Source organism: Pseudopipra pipra, chromosome 1 (assembly GCF_036250125.1).
Source record: "Pseudopipra pipra isolate bDixPip1 chromosome 1, bDixPip1.hap1, whole genome shotgun sequence".
NCBI lineage: Eukaryota > Metazoa > Chordata > Aves > Passeriformes > Pipridae > Pseudopipra > Pseudopipra pipra.
In genome coordinates this window covers 48,604,335-48,624,853 of record NC_087549.1, presented here as the reverse complement: position 1 = coordinate 48,624,853, position 20,519 = coordinate 48,604,335, and the positions used below count along the sequence as shown (strand labels likewise).

Here is a 20,519-nt window from a genome sequence, read left to right as displayed (position 1 = left end):
CCTGTCTGCAGTGCCATTGATGAAAGCTTTGTGCCTGCTGCCCCACTTCGGATTTAAATGTGTTAGGAATGTGAATGCTGGGTCCTGTGGTGAAGGTCAGTAGGGGCCAAGATACAGGAGTTATTGGAAATAATGGCCCGTCTTGTCTCCCGCTGCAGGTACAGTTTGGTAGAATCTACACCATGTAACAGTTTCACTTGGTTAATTTTAAGGCAGAGAAGAACCACCTGTGAAGGCCACAGCTGATGCCACTGTCCCCAGGGAAGGATAAAAGAGGGGCCCTCTCCTAGCAAGTGAGGCACAGGCAAACTCAGCCCTATAACAACAAAAGTGAAGGTATTTCATATGAATATGGACCAGCTGTCCCAGAAGAGACTGGGACACATCAACACTGGGTGAGCGTGGTGATGGCCTTGATAGTGCTTTTCTTGATTGTGTTGGCTGTTTCTTTTACTGCAGTCACACTGACTCACAGTTAGTTACTAAAGAAGTTCTTGTAAGTAAGCAAAGTCCAGTTTTGCAGCCACCACACCGCACTTAGCTACTGAGTAAAGAGTAACAGGACAGGAGAAGCAGCCCTACAGCTTAAAAAAAAGTGGCTTTATTCCTTGACTGCTTTGAGACATTCATCAGTGGTGGCCCAAGAAGTGAAAACAAACACATACTGTCTACACTACCAGGACAGGAACTGTTTTTAATGGAGACACATTGCTGATCACAATTTATTTTGAAATCATGAGATGCCAGCAACAGAACAGACTGAATCAGCAGGTCAGGCTGGACAAATACTTGATTGTAGCCACAGCTGTTGGCTACGGGCAGCAGCACTGAGTTACACAACAAGGCAACGGTTCCTCTTCTACCTTCCTAACAAAACTGCCAGGTAAGGCAAAGGATGGACAGCTACTGAATTGTGGTATAAACCATGCAAGAGTAACAAATGTGAGAGTAGGTGTGTAATAAATACTTGATGACATTAGAGAAGGAGGAGAGGCTCATTTAAAAAAAAAATTATCTTCTGCAAGACATTAAAGCTATTTTAAGTATTGTCACCACCACAATTGGCAGTCCAGTCCAGTAGTGACTAATTGGTACATGGATCAGTTTTAAAACAATATCCCTCTTCACATGAAAAGGTTTGAACAAATTATGTATCCACTTGCTAAAGCTCTGGGGTTAAAGAAGTGATCAGTAATCAACATTTATTTCACACCTAGGCAGAATGACTAAAACGGAAGACTATTGTTCAGCTTCATCTTCAACCACTTCAATTCTGCGAGGCCCGTAGAGTAGAACATAAGCTATATGCCAGTCTCCACCCCCAGATAACCTCAAAATATCTTCAGGTGTAACAATGCTGACTTTGTCATCATCAAATTTAATCCATTCATCTGCAAGAAAAACAAGAGGATTATCTGTACATAAAATCTAAGCTTGCTTAACAGCCTCTTCAATGGAAGGAGCTGTGAAGGGTGGTTAACAGTGCTGCAATTTGTTAATTTTTTTTACCTTGTTTCCTTTTAACCCAAGACACATAATGCCCAGAGGAACTTGATCTGCCTTGATGTGTTAGCACTGCCTGCAGGTCATAATAGCCGCAATTGTTAGAACCAATATCTGAGGGAAGAGAGGGGGGAAAAAAAGTTATGTCGAGTCCTAGTTGAACAGCTGCAGTATTTTGAGCAGCTTGCAGACCCAAGACACATTAGCCATGCTGCAGCACTGTAGTTGAGTAAAACCCCATGTACAGGACAGTACAAAACCCCTGTGAACTAAAAGCAGCAGCTCTCAGCCAGGAGAGTCTCTCAGGAAAGCCAGGATGTTGTGTGTTCTCATAAAATAAACACGTATCCATAAACATGACTGATGTAATGCAAAGGGTGAATATTTCAGGCCTTCAATCTCCAAGCCCCCCAGAACTGAGGCAGCACCAGCACAACCACAACACTTCTACAAGTCCAGTTTAAGTTTTTGTTTTGATTTCAGCTTTCTACCACCCACTGACAAGGCAGAGAGCAAAACAACTGCACATTACATGCAAATGTCTTTTGATGTGCATGTCTTCTATTATCAGCAGCCTGTCAGATGGATGGCAATTATGCCTTTGACTATCTCAATGTTCTGGCTCACCCAATCTTTCCATTCTTTAAATTTCTGTCGGTTTCCAAAGAATAATTTTCAAAGGCATTAAAAGGAGCCAGGGTTCCCAAAATACTCCTACACACTTAAATGCAAGTGAACAGAAAGTTACTTTAAAGTAGATTTGCTACCCTGTACTCACCATCAGGAAAAGAAAATGGTTCATATTTAACTTCTTTCTGTGCACCATCACTTTTACTAGACTAAAAAACAGAATATGCTGAATTAGTGTGGAATGCTTTAATAAAAGCTTTAGCACAATTGTATCAAATTCCAACTCTCCATTGATTTAAACATGTTTCTAAGTCTAAACATTTTTTGTTCAACTTGAAATGAGTGCCATTGCTGTACTTTTTAGGTGGATATAAAAAAGCCTTATCTAAGCAAGACCAGTTTTAAAGCAAATATATAACCATTTTAGCATGTATTGCCTACACTGTTCAGCCACCAGATTTATGGGTTTGTTTATGAAACAATTCTGCAGCTGAAGACTGATTCCTTGTTAGGGGCCTGCTGGCAGCAGAAGTGCCAATACAAAAATACCAGAGACAGACTCTAAGTGCCAATACATTTTGTTTGAAAAAACACTTTTTCCTTGCTCCCATCTGTGCAAGAGGAGATGCAAGCCTTACCCAAATGTTTAAATGAATTTGCCAGGAGTTAAGCCAGGAAAAGACTAGCAAACTTTAAAAAAATGGTTAAAGCACTACACTTTTAGCTCATTCACTTTTTTTTTCATTCAAGACAGAGAAGTCGGTTTTAGAACATGTACATAGGATAGGACTTGAAACCATTTGCCAAGTTTTCAGAGTACTAATTTTAAGCTCAATGGTACATATATTCTAAATTTTATCAGTCAGACACGTAGCAGTCCCTTGTACGACCCTTTCCAGCTGGTGAGCAGGGGACAGCTTCCTACACGGCACTTCAAAAGTGACCAGCCAGCAAGCAGTAAAATTTGAAGGGAATAATTTTTTGTAATTCACAGAAAAACTTTAGGCATAGCCCTGGTAAGCAGAAGCACTACATTTTAATACATTAAATACATGCTGTCTGCCTACAGCATTTAACATTTCTCATCAAGCAATTATACCAAAGCAGATCTTGTATTTTCATGAAGATGCACGATAAAGAGATCTAAAGCTCAATACAAACATAATACATAAGAAAATAATATCTTGAAAGATGTCAAGTTTTCTCTAGTCCTTATTAGTACCCCAATTTCAGATGTATGATTTAACTACAATGTCAGGAGACTTACATTCTTTGGCTGTTGATTTACTTTTTTGTCTTCTAGATCTTTGAATTTTGATCGATAAGAAACCATTTTTTCCTGAAGGTCTGGCGTACACAGCTCATACACATCCAACATAAGAGGAAATTTAACATCCTAGGAAGTAAAGAGCATAAAGACTTATTAGCATAATTTGGTACTCCACATTAAAGCATTCTCCCATGGCAAGACCACAATAAGTCAAATTAAATGCAACTCTCTTCACATTTATGGCAACCTGCTCTACAGTACTTACCTAAAGGGCTACAGTGCCACCACAGCAGAATGTCTAATTCAGTATGAACAAACCACCATAAATTACTACATTCAGTATACATTAATACTTAATAAATCAGATTCTTTACTGTTAACTGTCCTACTTCTACACTACAGAAATACTTATGGAGGGTAAACAAAAAAAAAAGGCATGTAGAATGACTGTACACTTGCAAAAAGTGTCAGTATTTGCTATCCAAACAATCCTCTAAAATACAATCTTTATTTCCTTTCCTCCTCTTGTAAGAAAGGAGCATCTATCATGATGCTCCCTGGGCAGCCTACGAGGTCTCTCAGCCAAGGCCAACAGAAAACAAAACTGGAACATTTGCCTGTTTGCAGCTGGTTCCTGTATTTGTCCATCAGAAAGCCAAACAATTAAAGTAACTAAGACAGGAAGTGTTTGACAGCATAAACATTTCTCATCAACTTACTCTCAACAACTGAAAGCATGGCCCTCTCCTTAATTAAACATTCTCCTCTGAACCACTGGTGAAAAGACACCAAAAGACATCCTAACAGCACTGGGGCAAATTCACTCCTGCATCTCAGCTCCTGCCTCAGTCTGATAGTGTAGTTTGCCACACACCAACACAACTGGGACAAAGCTACTTTGTTAATATTTTTAAATGCAATTTAAAAGCAAACAATTTAGTAAATACTCTTAAAGTACTAGTCGCCTGCTTACAATAAAAAAAACTCACAGAAAATTACAAAGAAGATTTAAACTTCAATGCATAAAAAACTTACCTTAAGAACTTTGGCATTCACAGATTCTTTTTCTTTGTAAAAAAATCTGACCATCTGAATAGTCAGGTACGCTGGCAAGCGACTAATTTTGGACTACAAAAAAACAAATTAGAAAAAGCTATTACTTTTGATATTCACAGATCTTAAGCACTACAGCCTATTATGGGAACATATTTGTACACAAACCCATAGGAATACAACAAGGTCTCCTGTTCTGAAGCTCTGTATAGAACAAAGAAATAATTTTCAACTGGTCTTAAGTTTCTTGGTAGTGGATATTCAGATGCTTTATAAACATAAATCACATGTTGTTGCAGCAATGACTTTGTGTTTTGGGACAGAAAATTGACAAAATTTAAAGGAATTACAGAGAGAAACAGAAGTACCACTCACAGATTTGATATAGAGTGCATTTCTCTGCAGCGTTGGAGAGAGTTTGGTGATTTCCTCCTGAAGACGCTGTTTAAAGAAAAACAAGTAATACATATTCATCATAAAACACAGCTTAAAGAGAAGCACAACAGGGGTAAACAAACCAAAAACTAAATCTTGTTCTGCCAGTCTCTTGTGTTGCTATCAGCCATTATGAAGCACAGGATTTTGAAATTCCTTGGCCGAAAGACCATGTCCATTCATTCCTTCAGCTCCAGGCTCATTCCTGAGCCCTGACAACACTAAGTTTCTCTCTGCAGAAAATTTTACTCTACAGGAATAGAACAATAGGATTTGGTTATGAACTGTATCTGGATTTGGTTACAAATGTATTGTGGCATGGTTGTAACAACTAAAGAAAATCTGAAGTTTCTTGTGATGAGAATATTTGCACATTTCTCAGCTCTGTCTCAAACAGACAGAGCTGCATATAAGGAGACAGCTGGTGTCTCCTTATAAAAATCAGGGAAAGACCAGCCTGGTTCTTAGTGTTGCAACTCTCTTGCTGCAGGCAATCCAGCATAAGAATTCTAGATTTTTTGGCCTAAAAGTGAAGTTTCTTTTTTCATAATATTTTTAATTTGTGAGCATTAGCTATTTTATCTTACTTTTTCTTCTAAATTCTGTCAAAACAAAGAAAAAGCAGATACAAAGATTTTCTGAGAACCATGCAACTTGGTTTTAGTAAAAGTACAAACCATATCACTGTCCTGACCTTATACAAGTACTCCTCTCCTTGCTACTTCAGACTCTCTCTGTTTGGAGAGCCCATAGAATTTCAAAATATATATATACACAGATACATGTAAAGCACAGACCACTTTACTTTAAGAAGTTCTACTTAAATAGTTTAAAGATGATGCTGTCTCATGGAAAACAACACCTTCAAAATCAAATTTAATTGTTCCATCATCTGGGTTTTTTTTATCTGAGCAACCAAAGTGCCACACTACTTTAAAGTTGACTTTTAGATTTTTTGGGAAGCAACTACTGCATACTTAAATCATGATACTGTTCAGTCTAGAGTGAAAGCCAGCTGAAGAAAGAAGTAGCAAACTGTCCTGCACTTGGTTACCTGCATGGGGAAGACCATGGCAGGGTCAAGAAAATGCTCTGTTGAAGTCTACTTGACATTTAACATGCAATTCATTTCCCAGCCAGCTTCCCACTGAACACCAAAAAGATACTTGAAACTTTGTAAAGCTTGGAGAGCAGATGTCAATTCCAAGTCACAGATTAAAAACAGAGGTCATCTAGAATTTCAATTAAATAAAAGTTGCAATGGCTTACCAATTTTAGTCCTGTAAACAAATATTTCACTTCTTGATTGATAAAACAGCTAAGCTGAAGCAGATTCTCCTTTCCTTTAGTTACTTCCTCTTCTTCGGCTTCTGTACATTTCATGCTTCACAAAATTAAGGAAAACCATCATGCACCAAGAGCTGAACTACTAGTCTGGTGAAAACAGTGCAGTAATTTAAGGGAATTCTGTACTTGTGCATCGATACTAGTGTAAAAAAGATTTGAAAGAGCCGTTCCTTCTAACCAATCTGTTCCTTCGTGGCTAATGACAAGGGGCATCTGAGGCAGACAGCATACCAAAAAAAGTAAAATAAGTCTTTGATCACCATTTAAGCTGAGGCCTGCTTTGCTCTTTCTTCTCCACCCCACCACCCAACCCCCATGACACAAAACATACCAACTGGCTGCCAACACCAAGTCAGAGCAACATTATACTCCATTGCTGTTTATAACTAATAAAATTCTCCTCTTCCTGCTCCTGGCCAGACTTCTCCTTTCTTTCAACATGCACAGCCTCCTTTCCCTGCTTTATATCTGTCCTCTTCACTGAAATAAAGCCCATTCTTTCATTGTTTTCTACACATTAACTGTTCTGTCTGTCCTCTCTTTTCATACTTCTACCCCTATCCTTTTCTCTCATCCACCTCTTTCCAACTAGCTATTTTTCTGACTGCGCCTATTCTACAAACGTTGCCACAATCACACTTTGAAGGTTTGCAACACCCCTTTTCAAACAAGCCTCTTCCTCTTGCTACTGCTTAGGCATCATTACTCTTAGCTACGTATTCTGCAACTCCAGCTACTTCAAGGATAACAAACATCACGATACAGGGAGAGAGATGTGTGACTCTTACCTTATAAAAGGCCTTTATTCTTCATTACTACCAAGCTATGAGATACAGCACCTCACCTAAGGGGATGCTTCCTTATTTCAGACAAGTGAAATGTACAGTGTAATTCTTTCTAAAGTGGTGCTCGGTTTCATGACAGCCAGGATTTTGGGGTGGAGAAATGGGAAAAGGGTAATACTTGCCATGAGATGTGTGCCCCATGTGGTCACATACTTTTTGTTCTTGCTGTAAAGAAGCTACTACAAAGTTGTCAGCTGCATTTGTTTCTTACTCATCTAAGAGCGGACATCTAATTTATTTCTTAAGAAATCAATCACACTACCTTTTGGGCATGTTTAGTACGACAAGTATAGCAGCAACACACCCCTACAAGCCAAAAAAGGACTATTTAGGACAATAACTACTTTCATTTGTATAAAAAAACATCAGCATCCTCCAATTTGACAAGTGCCAATCTTCTCTGGGGAAGAAACCTGCTATTTAAAGTCCACGAGTTTTTTTCTGTAAATTTCCATTACCATTCTTCCTCCCCACATCATCCTCTCTATCGAAGTATATCCAATCTTAACTTCAACTTCCGTGTACTCCTGCACCACATCACTCCCCCTCTTCCACAACACACACTTTAATTTTCTATACTATTCTGAACAATGCTTTTCATCCCTGAACTCAGCTGATAAAGTGTGAAATTGCTGTTCATTGTGTCTTGCCTTAATCTTTAGGATACGCTGTTTCAAATTCAATGCTGAAGAACTGATCAATTAAACTCTTCTTTTTAGAAGATGCTGCTGTAGCCCCAGAGTCTGTCTGTAAAACAAATTCTCTTATGATATAACTTGAAATAGCATGTAAATACAGTCTTCTCTACAGACAAAATAACCTCATTTATTTAAATTCTTTAAAGCCTATTCCTTAGTCTTTCTATAGGTGCATTTTTTCCTAGTCAGTCAATCTTTTTACACAGCATAAAGGTTTCAAAATCAATGTGCTTATAGCATGCTACTAAAACCACATCAAAGCACATTAGCAAGCAAGGTTTCAATCAAAAACTCACACCTCCCTCCCCCATTTAAATCTATCTTAAATTTCAGGGTAGTCTATCAGATTTTTGCCATTGCCAACAGTTTACAGAGAAAGAAGAGAGCTGGTCTGGTAAAATCTTGGGGAGAAAACTTTAGGCAATTTTTTTATCAGGTTGATTTGGTTAGTTGTCTGCTTCAAATAGTTTAAGTTAAAACTGTAGCACACTTTTTTAGAGATAAAAAGTTCTTATGCACTGAATTCACAGGTTATCAGGGCCAGCTGCCATGCATGTGAGTATGTCACCACCAGCTTGGTCCAACACATGCCTTACAAAGCCCAGAGTGAAGGCATCCCTTTAGTACACTCCACAGCATGGCTGACATGATGTAGGTAGCACTATGCTGACCAAACACATCAGAAAGCAATTTCACTGATTGGACTACATGTTAAAGAATTCACTAACAGATAATACATGGCAAAAAAATATGTGAAATATTAAAAATCCTAGTTGGTCAGAGTAAGACTACAATTACCTCCATAACTGTATCACTTTCTATGCCTTCCAGTTTCTGTTGTAGCACCCTCATCATCTGCACCCAGCACTCATTGGCATCCTAGGAAGAGAACACAACATTACACCTGACCAGTAGCATTATGATTCAGTAATATTAAACCCATCAACCTCTATTCTATTAAAAAAAAAAATTGTAAGGATTCCTTAAGTAAGAATTTCTCCCTAATTCCACCATGCATTTTCAGAGGTAGCAATAGATACTATGTTCAACTTCTCCACACTACAAAAAGACGCTTTACTGGGATAAATTATTTTCACAAGAGAAGGGAAGTTTTAAAATATTTTTGTTCCCAACTTCCAACATACTATAGAATTTTTAAACAATAAGCTAATAATCAGTCTTTACCTGTTGAAGGTACTGGCCTTGATCCCCTTTCTCTGCAAACTGTGGGAAGGCCATATGTAAAAACTGCAGGAGAATGATAGGTGGAATACTGGAGGAAGTTTTATCCATGGAATCAAACAAGTCTCTAAGAGCTTGAAGAAAAAGTAAGTGAATGCTTTGAGAAGTGCAAAAACAATTCAAACATGGCAGGAAGTGCAAAAAGAACAGTAAACCAGCAACAACATTTAAAGACAAATCATTAAACAGTGTCCAATTTGATCTTTCCAAAGTAGAATCAAGTTTTCCAGGTGGCATAACAGCTGCACCTAAGACCTCATTTGTGAGCATGACTTTGCAACCATAAAGATGACAATTCTGAAAGTTCAGCAAATAATGTCTTTCCTGGCTGCTAACAAAAAAATAAAATAAAATAAATTTTTTGAGCAATTAAGATTTCATTGGAAACACATTTGAGGAACAAGAGGACTACACCTAGAGAAACCAGAAGGCATTCACAATCCATCCTCTAGAGTAACAAGTTTCACCAACTACTGGGAAAAAACCTTTCATTTTTCCCAACTAAAATATCTAGGAAATACTCATGCTTAAGACTCAGGAAAACAAGTATGTGTATGCATATGTGCAGACAGCTCATAACTATGTGCAAACCAACAAATGATACTGACTGCATGACAACACACATGGCTTTCTTTTTTGCTCCACACCCTACCACCTATATCTTATCTACCCAGGCTACAGAATTTTAAATCCACAGGTCACTTCAGAGACCTGTTAATCCTCACAACAACCCTGTGAGGTAGGCAACAGTCTGCATGGTCACTAATTTACAAATGGAGACACTAATGAATGGTACTCTTGAGTAAGTGAACAAAGGCAAGATTACAAGGAACCAAGGTCAGTTGCTTCCTCTCTTTCAGAAGTATCTTCACTGACCTTGATAAAAGGTGTAACTGATATGACACAGCAATTAAAAAAAAAATGCCACAAGTGTCATGCAGGAGTTCCTGAACAGCTCAGCACCCAGGAATTAACTACAAATTACTTAAACTATTAAAAAAAAAAAAAACAAACTAAGAAGCAGAGCTGTCACCTTAAAAAGAAAACAAGGGACACGAAGTAAAGGCAGTTAAAAGGGGAGGGGCAGGCATGGCTGTATAGAGTAACCATTGAACTTACCACCCCAAAATTCGATCAGCAGGCATACCCACAAACTGGACCTTTCCTTCCTTATATTGTTTTGTTTTTCCTTAAATGGACTGGTAGAAATCCCAGTGTCCTGGCCCAGCATCTTAGTGGGGCAATGAAATAGAGTAAAAAAAGAAAAAGCGGACAAGTAGTACCCTTGTTCAAGTGTAAGGGGTCTAACTAGAATTCTAGTTAGAACTTGAGATACGGGGCCATCGTGAGCTCCCATGTTGTGAGCACCCACATCACCAAAACAAAGAATAATTCTCATTTTGAAGACACTACTTTCCATTTCAGTTACGAAAGCTGGATCTTTGGGGTAAAGGCTAAGACCACTGATAAAGCATCAGCTACTACCCTAACAATAATGCTCAGCCAATAAATCATATTAAAAACTACCAATGAAATACACGTTCCAGGAGCATGGCGTTAGCCTACCATTAAGCGGAACAAAGAACAGCACACTAAAATATTTCTAGCAAAATGATCAAATCAACCAATGGATGGATGGAGTCTGCTTTAGGAAGTTCCAATTACTCTATGCCTACATGTGAAACAGTTAAAAGATACAAATTATTTCTATCTAAGCCTAGACCACACTTGAATCTTTTCCCCAGAGTGCAGAGGGGCAATATGCAGAGATACATGCTTTCCAGGCAGGGGCAGAATAACCCTTAAAGGCAAAAGGAATCCTCCAGTGCTAGCAGATCTTTAATTCCTAAGGCATATGTACCAAAGAACAATACACAGGGTTCTAAGTGCAAATTTCATCTGCAGTTAGCAGGAAATCACACACTAGTTTAAAACCCTGTTTTCTCCTCTAAACACTAACCTGCAGTAATGTATTGAGCAGAGGCCATTTCTCCTGAAGCTCTTAAGGCACCACCATACCTAAAGGAGAAGAAAAATAATTTACATGCAATTAAACACAATTAAGAGGAGCAGCTGGGTTTTTGGATCACAAAGCAGGCAGCTGCTAGATTTATTTAAATATATCAAAGGAAATCAATCACCAAACCAGAAGTAACTGAAGGTAAGATTTACTCACATTCACCTCAAAGTCTCAGATATTTTGCAAGCATTGCATGGAAGCAAAGGAAAACTGGTATCCTTCAGACAATAAATAAAGGCAGACCAAGAAGTCTGGATACATCACTGCTACTTCCCTAATCCATTTGCCTCAAAGACTTGATTTCTCAGTTTCTTTAAAAATAAAAAGTCTAAATAAAAGCTACCCTATTTCTGAAACATGTATCCTTCAGATACATGGAAAAAAGCCACTTTTGAGGATAGATGGCAGATATGATGCACAGAGATGGAAGGCAGGCTTGCTTCCTCCCTGCACAGCAGAAGCAAAACACTGAGAGGTGCAATGTTTCCTTGGGGAGATATTTCCTACATTGAAGAGGCATGGGAGTCCACCCACATTACTAGAACTTACCACTCTTCTTTGAAAGAATTCTTAATTTAGCAGCTGGATGAGGAACAGATGGACTCCTCAAAGCATATAAGCTGTTAAGCAAAAGGAGGGTCTCACACATTCTCCAATCTCAGACTGCACTTTTAAAATTCTGACAATTGGTAGATGATGAGCAGGAAACTTTCCCTGACATGCTACAAAACATGGAGACCACTGGAGCAGGTGGTGAGAAACAAACTTGTAACATTAAGCTTTCCCATGTGAGCCCTTTCACCCCTCTCCTAGTGCCAAATACCCTACAGCTTTCCATGCTGTCATCAAGCAGAGAAGACCAAATAAGGGCTAATCTCCAGGCAAAAACAGAGCTTGCACCTAACTTCCCACAGACAATACAGCCATATTTTGTACTGCACTCTGCCAGTTTCACAGGCTACATTTTGCCATTTGGAACCTTAAATCTGTCAAATATTGATTCAATGCAGCAACTCAGGAGTCCTTCACATGGAAATAAACAGACTTTCCTAAAATGGCAACACTGATAAACAATAAAAACCTTTAAGTTTCTGTGATTCACAAATAGTCCTCAGTGCTAAATAATTAAGGTTCACCTGCTAACAGAATGAAGAAAAATGTATAACTACTTAAATAACCAGTGTTTACAGTAATCCAGAATATCCAGCTGGGTACCATGGAATCAGAAAAGCAGTGTGTTTTAAAGGAATTAAGTTAACCCTAAGATGGTAATGCTCTACCTAATTCTCACTTTTTTAAAATACTGATTGTTTTCTTATTACAATTCATCAGGAGGACAAATTCAGGCTCACATTACCACTTATTCTTTTTTTCCTCTGATATTCATAATTTTTGAGTTTCTTGTAGATCCCTTACAAGAAAAAAAAAAACACAAACCAAACCTACACTGGCCATTTTCACATTTCAGTCCAGAATAACAAAAACAAACAAACAAAAAAATCAGAAAAGTTATCCTACAATCAGAAAAAATTAGAAAATGAAACAAAATTCCATAAGGGTATGTCTTCTGTTTCCTAGACATCCACACAACTCTGGTATATTCCAGTTTGCTACCACAATAACACCTATGGTCTTATCTCAGAACTTCCTGCTGTACCTCCAAGTGGCAAATGTCAGTAACATCAGAATTTCACACCTGAAAACATGTTGTACAATAAAGCCATTGAAGGAAATATTCCTCAAAGGAACTGGACTCCCCTATGATTCTTCTATACAGAATAAGACCATAAAAACTGACCAAAAAACAGGGTCAGGAGTTCAGTAGCTTGTTTTAGTATTTTAAACAAGTCTTGATAGGAAGCACTTTCCAGCTAGGCAAAACACGATCTCCCTACTAAAAGCCAGTTCCAAGAAATACACAGTCGTAAGTTCTTTATTAAAGTACAGACTAACACAGCCACAGGATAAACTTTCAATCATTATGTTAACCTTGAATAGTTTTAAAGAGTAACAGATTGTTATGATAATCTATACCAGTATTAAGATAGCAGTTCCACAAAATAGCTTATTTCATAAGCTAAACAATACATTTTAGTCATGGTATTTTTGTCCTGAATCCTACCTTTTAAGGGCCTCTTTCACTTCTGGCACTGAACGGATACACTGAACCGTAGCATTCATGTAGCAAGTGTTGCCAAGGTTTGTCAATCCACATGGCAATTCCATCTACCAAAAAATTCACAAGGGTGCTTAAAGGTCAGAGAGAGATGTGCAACCATTTTTTTATAAATGCTGTAACGTTACATCAACTTCTAAGAAGACGAGCTGTCAGAGATGCATAAAACATGGAATATTCAATCAAACTTCATGAAGTTTTCCAGATGCATTTTATGATTATATTAATCATTTCACCATTTGCTGTTTTTAGGGGACATTCAGGAATGCTTTGGTTTTCTTTCCTGTGCATGTTTAGTTTAATGAACATATTCTTCAAGCAGGCAGTCATTCAGAAAGTTCAATTATAATTTCATTCAAGTTTTGACCTTAAAGTTCTATTTCCAGGAAAGTTCCACATGAATACATTTCCACAAAACACTGGTGTTTTAATTAAAATCAGTTTTCAGTAAAACTCTGAAAGTGATGGAGTTTGTAGTCTGAAACAAAAGCATTATTTAAACTCCTCTTCAGAAGTCTACAACAGATCATTAATCTGATCTTTTCAGACAACTTGTGAATTTGACAAATGTGAAGGCCAACTAATAATTTAACTAACCAGTTTCAGAAACAACTATAAATTACCATGTAATAGCATTTTTATTTCTTTTTCTTTTTAATCCTCAATGCTTAGGTAGTTGTCAGGGAAAATCACGTAGTTTAATGAAACTGAAGTAGTACTGCATACCAATACCAATTAAATATTTGAATACACATTTAGCTGTGTATTCCATTATTGAACACATGCAGTACAGACAACTGAATTCTGATGTATTACAAAATTTCAATCAGAGAAATGCATTGCGACCAACTTTTCCAAAATGTTCTCTGACACAATCATCTCCTTGCTTGCCTCTCAGTTATCTCAGTCTGTGTACGGGGTTAATCTCAAAAATACATAAATATCCTTCACCTGCAGGCAGCCTGGAAAGCACTAAATCCTGAAGCACAAACACAATCCTAAACTACAGATCCTTTTTCATACAGACATGCATAAAAGTACTCCCATTCTGCAGGCACAGTTGACAACAGTCATGCAACTGTTAAGTGTGACAAAGAGCTCCCAGTTCAAATGACTGATGAGAAAATGAAGTCTTTCAAATGGTAAAAATGAAAACTACTCAGAATTTGCTTCATTAAAAAATAATAGATTAATTATGCTCTTTCAGACTTTATTCCAATAAAGCAAGACATAAAAATCTGTTCTACTAATGTCAAACTTACTTTCATTTTGCACAAAGAAAAGTTGACTATATAACGTATAATATTACTAACACAGACGTACAAAACCCCAAACACACCCTACCCCAGACAAATCCTGGTTTCCCCCCACAGCTATGAAAGAGGCAGGAAACAATTTTGCACATCTAAGAGCCCTTGTTCAGACCAAGTTCAGGACACTAATACAGCAAAGGCAATACAGTTTTGTCTTTAAAAACATTAGCAATGCTATTTTTAGAAAATCTACTAAGCTGCCTGCTCAAAGAAAAAACAGCACTAATTATATGACTTTTAAATTAAATCCCAGACTTCTCCTCACTGCTTCAAGTTGGGTCAACAATGTAAATTTGCGTTTATTGGAGAAGATGGTAAACACACATTACAGTTTTAAAATCCAGTTTTAAGCAACTGCAAGTATTTAAAAACTTGCCATTACTTTGAGGTTTACAAGAAACCAAAGTTTGAAATATGCTTACAGCTGAAGCCAACTGCTCCTCTGTCATGTCTTCTACAAAGACAGGTCGAGCAATTGGCTCTTCTGGAAGTGCGTCTGCAGAACCCATCATCAGTAAGGTCATCCCCTTGAAACACAGTGAAAATAGCAATAAATATTTAAGGACAGTTATTTCCAGTTAAAAAAAAAATCATTAAGCTCTTAACATATTTCAGCTATTTCCCCCAGAATAAACACAACCTTTCTCTTGGTTTACAGAACCAACAGAGCACTATCGTGATTTAAGGGTATACCTTAACTTCCTCTTACCTAGAAAGTACTTACTGAGAACACTTCCACAGCATTATCCATGCTAGATGTTTCCACTGAAACATCTAGTGAGCGTGCCAACAGCTGACAACTGGGATACCAACTGGGACTAAACTTAACATTCATGGAACACCCCAACATGAAGTGCTCAGAGAAGCTCCCTTCCTGATGGACCACTCGGGTCGGACCACCTTCAACACATGAGTGCAAATATTCCTCTTTCCTTTAAGCCTTACAAATTATCCAGGGTAACTGAGCAACCAAATTCTGATTTGAAAGTAGGTGCAACACTTGAGCTTCAATCAACTGTCTCAAGTTCTCAAACTCAGAATTCTCTAAACAACAACAAAAAGGTCCTCCATCCTTAACTTGGAATCTGAGGAGACATTTCAGACAGATGTGGGTAATAATGAGGACCACAGCTTTGAGGTTCAGATATTTTTTTTTCCACCTGAAAAGCAAGCAGGAAAGGGAGGTGCCATCTTTTGGCCTGGCAAGTTCTGAGGTCATTAAACTAATTGGAAAGTAAAAAAGAACCTAAATTACCCCATCAGTTTAGGCATGAGCACCAACATTTAAGGGGGGAAAAAAAAGCAGCAATCAAGTTACCATGCTTGCTGAACTAGCATAAGGAAAAGGAGTCTTTTAGCATTCAATAGAAGTACATCTACACAATAAGATCTGTCAAAGGAGGAGAAAATTACTATCTGGGGCCTTGAAAAAATACAGTGTTAAGGAAGAGAATGAACAACAGAATGAAAAGAAACTGCTTTGACAGTGCAAATAAATCCCTAGAACTTTTATATAATATTATTAAAATTAATAAAGGCAGCTATTAGCACAACAGTATGCAGAAAAGGACAAGAATATTACTGGGTTTTTTGGTGAATGACTTTGCTACAATAGCTGCATCTACAGGCTGCTAACGGATGACTGCGAACTAGTTACAAGGGTAAGAGTAATGCTACCTAAGTCAATGTGCTCAGTGAAGAACTGGAGCAAAACCTGTAACAGATGTTCCAAGATGTTACGAGATATGTACAGAAACGAAAATGACCAAAAAAAAAAAAAAAACCAAACAAAAACTTGTGGGATTCCTTAGTGCAATATTATACAGGTAAGCAGCAAAAATACATTCACCTTTTGTTTTCTTTTTGAACTAGCCAAAGGTATGAATTAAGATTACTAATGGCTTTGTTTATAAACAGCAGCTATTTAGTACAGGAGAACAAATTTCAGGAGGGTGGTATAAAAGGACGTAGAAAGACCTGTAAATTCAGCATTCCCAACACAGGTTGTCCACACTGGGGACGAAAGAGCATGACAATCCACAGACAGTGCCCAGCTTCACAAGCTCTCTCTACATAACATCACTTATTTTTATGGTCACAGACAGACCACACAGAAGGACCACTGCTCAGACCCAGAGCATTTCTTGTAAGAAAGACAGAAATACATGCTCCCAAGTGCTTCAAAAAAGATGGTGCGATTTCCCTACTGATGCCAAAGGAAGGTTTTTTACAAATCAGTGGTGAGACTTCTGTAAGTATCCTTAGGTATGACACTTGTAAAATTATTTTTCATCAAGATATGATTTTTAAGAAAGCGCTACCCATTCAAAGAGAAACAGCAAGCACTTTTAAGTCTTTCTTTAAATGCCAAAATAAAAATCAAACTAGTAAAATTTAGTTACTGCTGAGAACTTACATTCTTTATTTTTAGGTTCCCCCAGTCATCATCCTGTGAAATAAAATAAAAGACAAGTTAATTATCTTGCAGCAAAAGACAAGCAAGCATTTTCATTAATATTCATCATGTATTTCTAAATATACAACTGTGTTTCAGCCAAGATTACACAACATTAACCCTTTACACATCATCAAGTTTTGTCTGACTGAAATAAAAAGCAGCAAAGTCATCTTTTCAATAAGGTTCTTCATCTGTTATTCAACACTGCTTAGATGTAAACAGCTTTTTGAAGCAAAGTCGACTTTATCTCATTACACCAGAAAGTCTCCAGCAAAGAAATGCTAGAGAAACTTTTGTTAAACAAGCTAAAAAGGAAAAAGTTGCATTTGGATTCTGAACATGAAACAGTGACAGGAAAAGAAAACCACCAAGCAGAGCAGTGTTTGGTATAAAAGAGTAAAGAAGTGTTTTAAAACAACAGTGTATCTCAAAACTATTTAGCTACAAACTTTTGCCAGTATTTTCTAGCAGGAGGCAACAAATTATGCACAATTATTTCAGAAAAGTGCAATCTGTTTAACAGGTACAACGAAAGACCTTCTGGAGGAACACTTGAAAATATGGTCATTGCTTGTGTTATCACATAATAAAGTTAGAAATAATAGAAAAAACGTGGATTTCTACCTTCAGAGTTCCTCCTTTAACCATAACCTTCTGTCTAGCTGGCTGAACTCCAGTCAGTGCAAATAGCTGGGCTTTGAAGACCATTGGAGGTTCGTCAGTGTTCAGCTCCACGCCATCAAATTTCTCTTTTCCCCATTTCACATTAACTGCAAACAAAATGTTTTGAAACTGGATTATTTCCTAATATACGGGAATGTAATATCACCAAGATCACCAAGACTTTATACTGTCTCAAAACATTCAGTTTTCAGGTCTTAAAATCTGTTAATAACCAAGCTAAAGGACACCTTTTTATATGGCACATACTACTTCCAACAAGTCTAAATATATCCTACAAAACCATTGTAAGCAACATATATACTGAGAAACTTTGGAAGAAACGAATGTGTATAACAGCATCAGAAATCCTTTAGGCAGGTCTTCACAAAAGCAGTTTGGAACCAACTCTCCCATTCTCTTGCTACTGTTCATTGCAAACAAACGAACTTTCTGAAGGAAGTTCAGGGGTGCAATTCCAGTTCAGTTTTCCATAGCATTTCCCTTCTCCTTCAGCAGAAAACAATACAACGTTCTTTAAAAGCAAGGCTACTGATTCCAGGAAAGGTGCAGGATGGGAATTAAGAAGTGAAGCGAAATTTGGTTACACAAAGCATAATTCTTGATGCTGGAAAGGGGATCACAAGCACAAACATCAAGCAGAGTGGCACAATGGAACGTTAGCTTCATTTTAGGGAAGTTAGTACCGACTGAGAGCAGACAAAAAAGTGCCTGGAATAAGCTGTGTGTTTCTAATGAACACCTTTGACCACTTCCTATCACTATCACAGGTACAAAAGGCTTCTTCAGCATGCTGAAGGCTTGCTGAAAATCTGTAAAATACAGCAGGCAGTAATATTCTACATGCACAGTAAATGGCTGAAATATCAGAGCTTAGGAAAGCCACATTCTTCTACCTGTGTTTCCATTTTACATAAATATATTACAGCAACGCTGCCTTTATTTTTTAAACACAAAACTCTTAGAAGTCATAATTTAAAAAAACCCTTCAAAAAAGGTTCAGATTTCAGATGTATGCAGTGCTTGTGATGGGTAATATGACAGAATAATCACAAGTAAGTCTAAACTAGTTAAGACTAAATTAGTCTACAAAGCAACTCAAATGACTGACTTTTCAGTATTTCTAGCAGAAAGTACCTTCTGATTTGCCCAACCTTCTGGGGTTTTTTAAACACATTTATTATTTCACATATTTAAGACCTACCAAGCACACGGCTTTCCCCATTTTCCAAGAAGACAACCCACTCAGTCACCGAACAAGTCAGCTGCATAGACTTTTGGGTTTTGAATTTTTGAACAGTCATGCATCCACTGCTAACTATGCAGAAGAGTTAGCAATTATTAATCTGTAGTGTCACTGGTTTTGACAACTCAGCACTCAAGAGGAGGAACTGAAAAGCATGAGCGTCTTCTCTTAAGAGAACGCAACCAAGACTTTATCCCAAACAAAAGAGAAACCTGTTAATTTGAAAATAATGGAAAGTAAGAAAAAAGAAGGACGTATTTTCCCCACTGATCAGAAAACACAGCTCGCACAGATCACAGAATGGGTCAGGTCAGAAGGAACTACAGTGGGTCATCTGGTCCAATCTCCCTGCTTAAGCAGGTTCGTCCTAGAGCACATGGCACAGCATTATGTCCAGACAGTTCTTGAATATCTCCAGTGAGGAAGACTCCACAAAATGTGGATGAGTTCAGGAAAAGTTCTGTTATACTGACATAAGCATCCCAGTTTGACAACTACAATTAAAATAGTGGAGAAACTGTGTACTGATGCCATGTACAACTTAAAAAAACTAAAAAGCCCCAGTAGACCAGACCTGTGAGATATAAGCAAGGAAGTGTCACTGGAGGTTTGGCTCTTGCAGTCTTCCATAGAAACTCTGCCTCACGGCAAGGAGGGCAAGAGGAACGCAGTACAATTTAAGTAAGCTTTAACTTGAGGTTTAGGTTAGACATCGGGAAGAATTTCTCCACAGAAGGGGTGATTATCCACTGGAATGCACTACCCAGGGAGGTGGTGGAGTCACCATCCCTGGAGGTGTTTAAGGAAAGACTGGATGTGGCACTTAGTACCATGGTCTAGTTGACAAGGTGATGATCCATCATAGGTTGGACTCGATGATCTCAGAGGTCTTTGCCAACCTATCTGAGTTTGTGATTCCTCCAGTTTTACCTGGAATATAATGGATTTAAAAGAGCAGAGGTAGACGCACCTAAACAAATTCGGAGGCACGGATGCAGAACCCCGGCTCATCTGACGGGCAGCACCACTTCTCTTTTAGCAGGAAACCCAAACAAGCCGAGACAGGGCAGTGCCGAGACCCGCGGGACGTGTGAGACACCCGCCCTCCCTTCCTCCCTCCCAGCCACCCACAAGGCCAGGCCAGCACTCCCTCCCTCCCTCCCTCCCGCCCTGCTCCTCGGGCGGGCCGCGCCTGCCACGGCGCTCCCGCCGCCGGCCCGTGTGCCGGGATCGGCGCTCACGTGTGCGGCGCCTCCCGCTCCCGCTGCCCCTGGGCGGCACCGCCCGCTCCCGCCCGGGAAGGGCCCGCCGGGAGTGCGCGGGGCGGCGGGGCCGCGCTCACCTGAGAAGAGCGGCATGGCGGAGCGGCGCGTCCCGGGCGGGCGGGAAGGGAAAGGGGAAGCGGGGCGGGGAGCGGCGCTGTCGGGACGGGAGGCAGCGGGCGGGCGGTGTCGGCGGCGGGTCCCGGCCCCGCTCGGGGTCTCATTCAAACCAGCCCCCGGGATGACGCTGCAAGCGCGGCCGCTCGGCGGAAACGGGGCGGGGCGGGTGCGCGCGCACAGCCGGAACGGGCGGGGCCCCCCGCAGTAGCGGGAGCGCGCA

At 39.0% G+C, this 20,519-nt stretch overlaps 1 protein-coding gene across 1 annotated transcript; it reads right to left on the bottom strand.

Moving 5' to 3' along the window:
- Window positions 1-669: 669 nt before the first annotated feature.
- USP14 (ubiquitin specific peptidase 14) lies at window positions 670-20,462 on the bottom strand. Its single transcript, XM_064655670.1, has 16 exons — window positions 20,260-20,462; window positions 17,615-17,760; window positions 16,949-16,981; window positions 14,955-15,059; window positions 13,166-13,269; window positions 10,984-11,042; window positions 8,967-9,097; window positions 8,580-8,660; window positions 7,751-7,830; window positions 6,161-6,275; window positions 4,832-4,897; window positions 4,439-4,531; window positions 3,401-3,529; window positions 2,282-2,342; window positions 1,510-1,617; window positions 670-1,391 (listed from the first exon to the last, which is right to left on the bottom strand). Exons 1-16 carry the CDS (start codon window positions 20,273-20,275, stop codon window positions 1,240-1,242), a joined length of 1,479 nt encoding a protein of 492 aa, XP_064511740.1. The 5' UTR covers window positions 20,276-20,462; the 3' UTR covers window positions 670-1,239.
- Window positions 20,463-20,519: the final 57 nt, after the last annotated feature.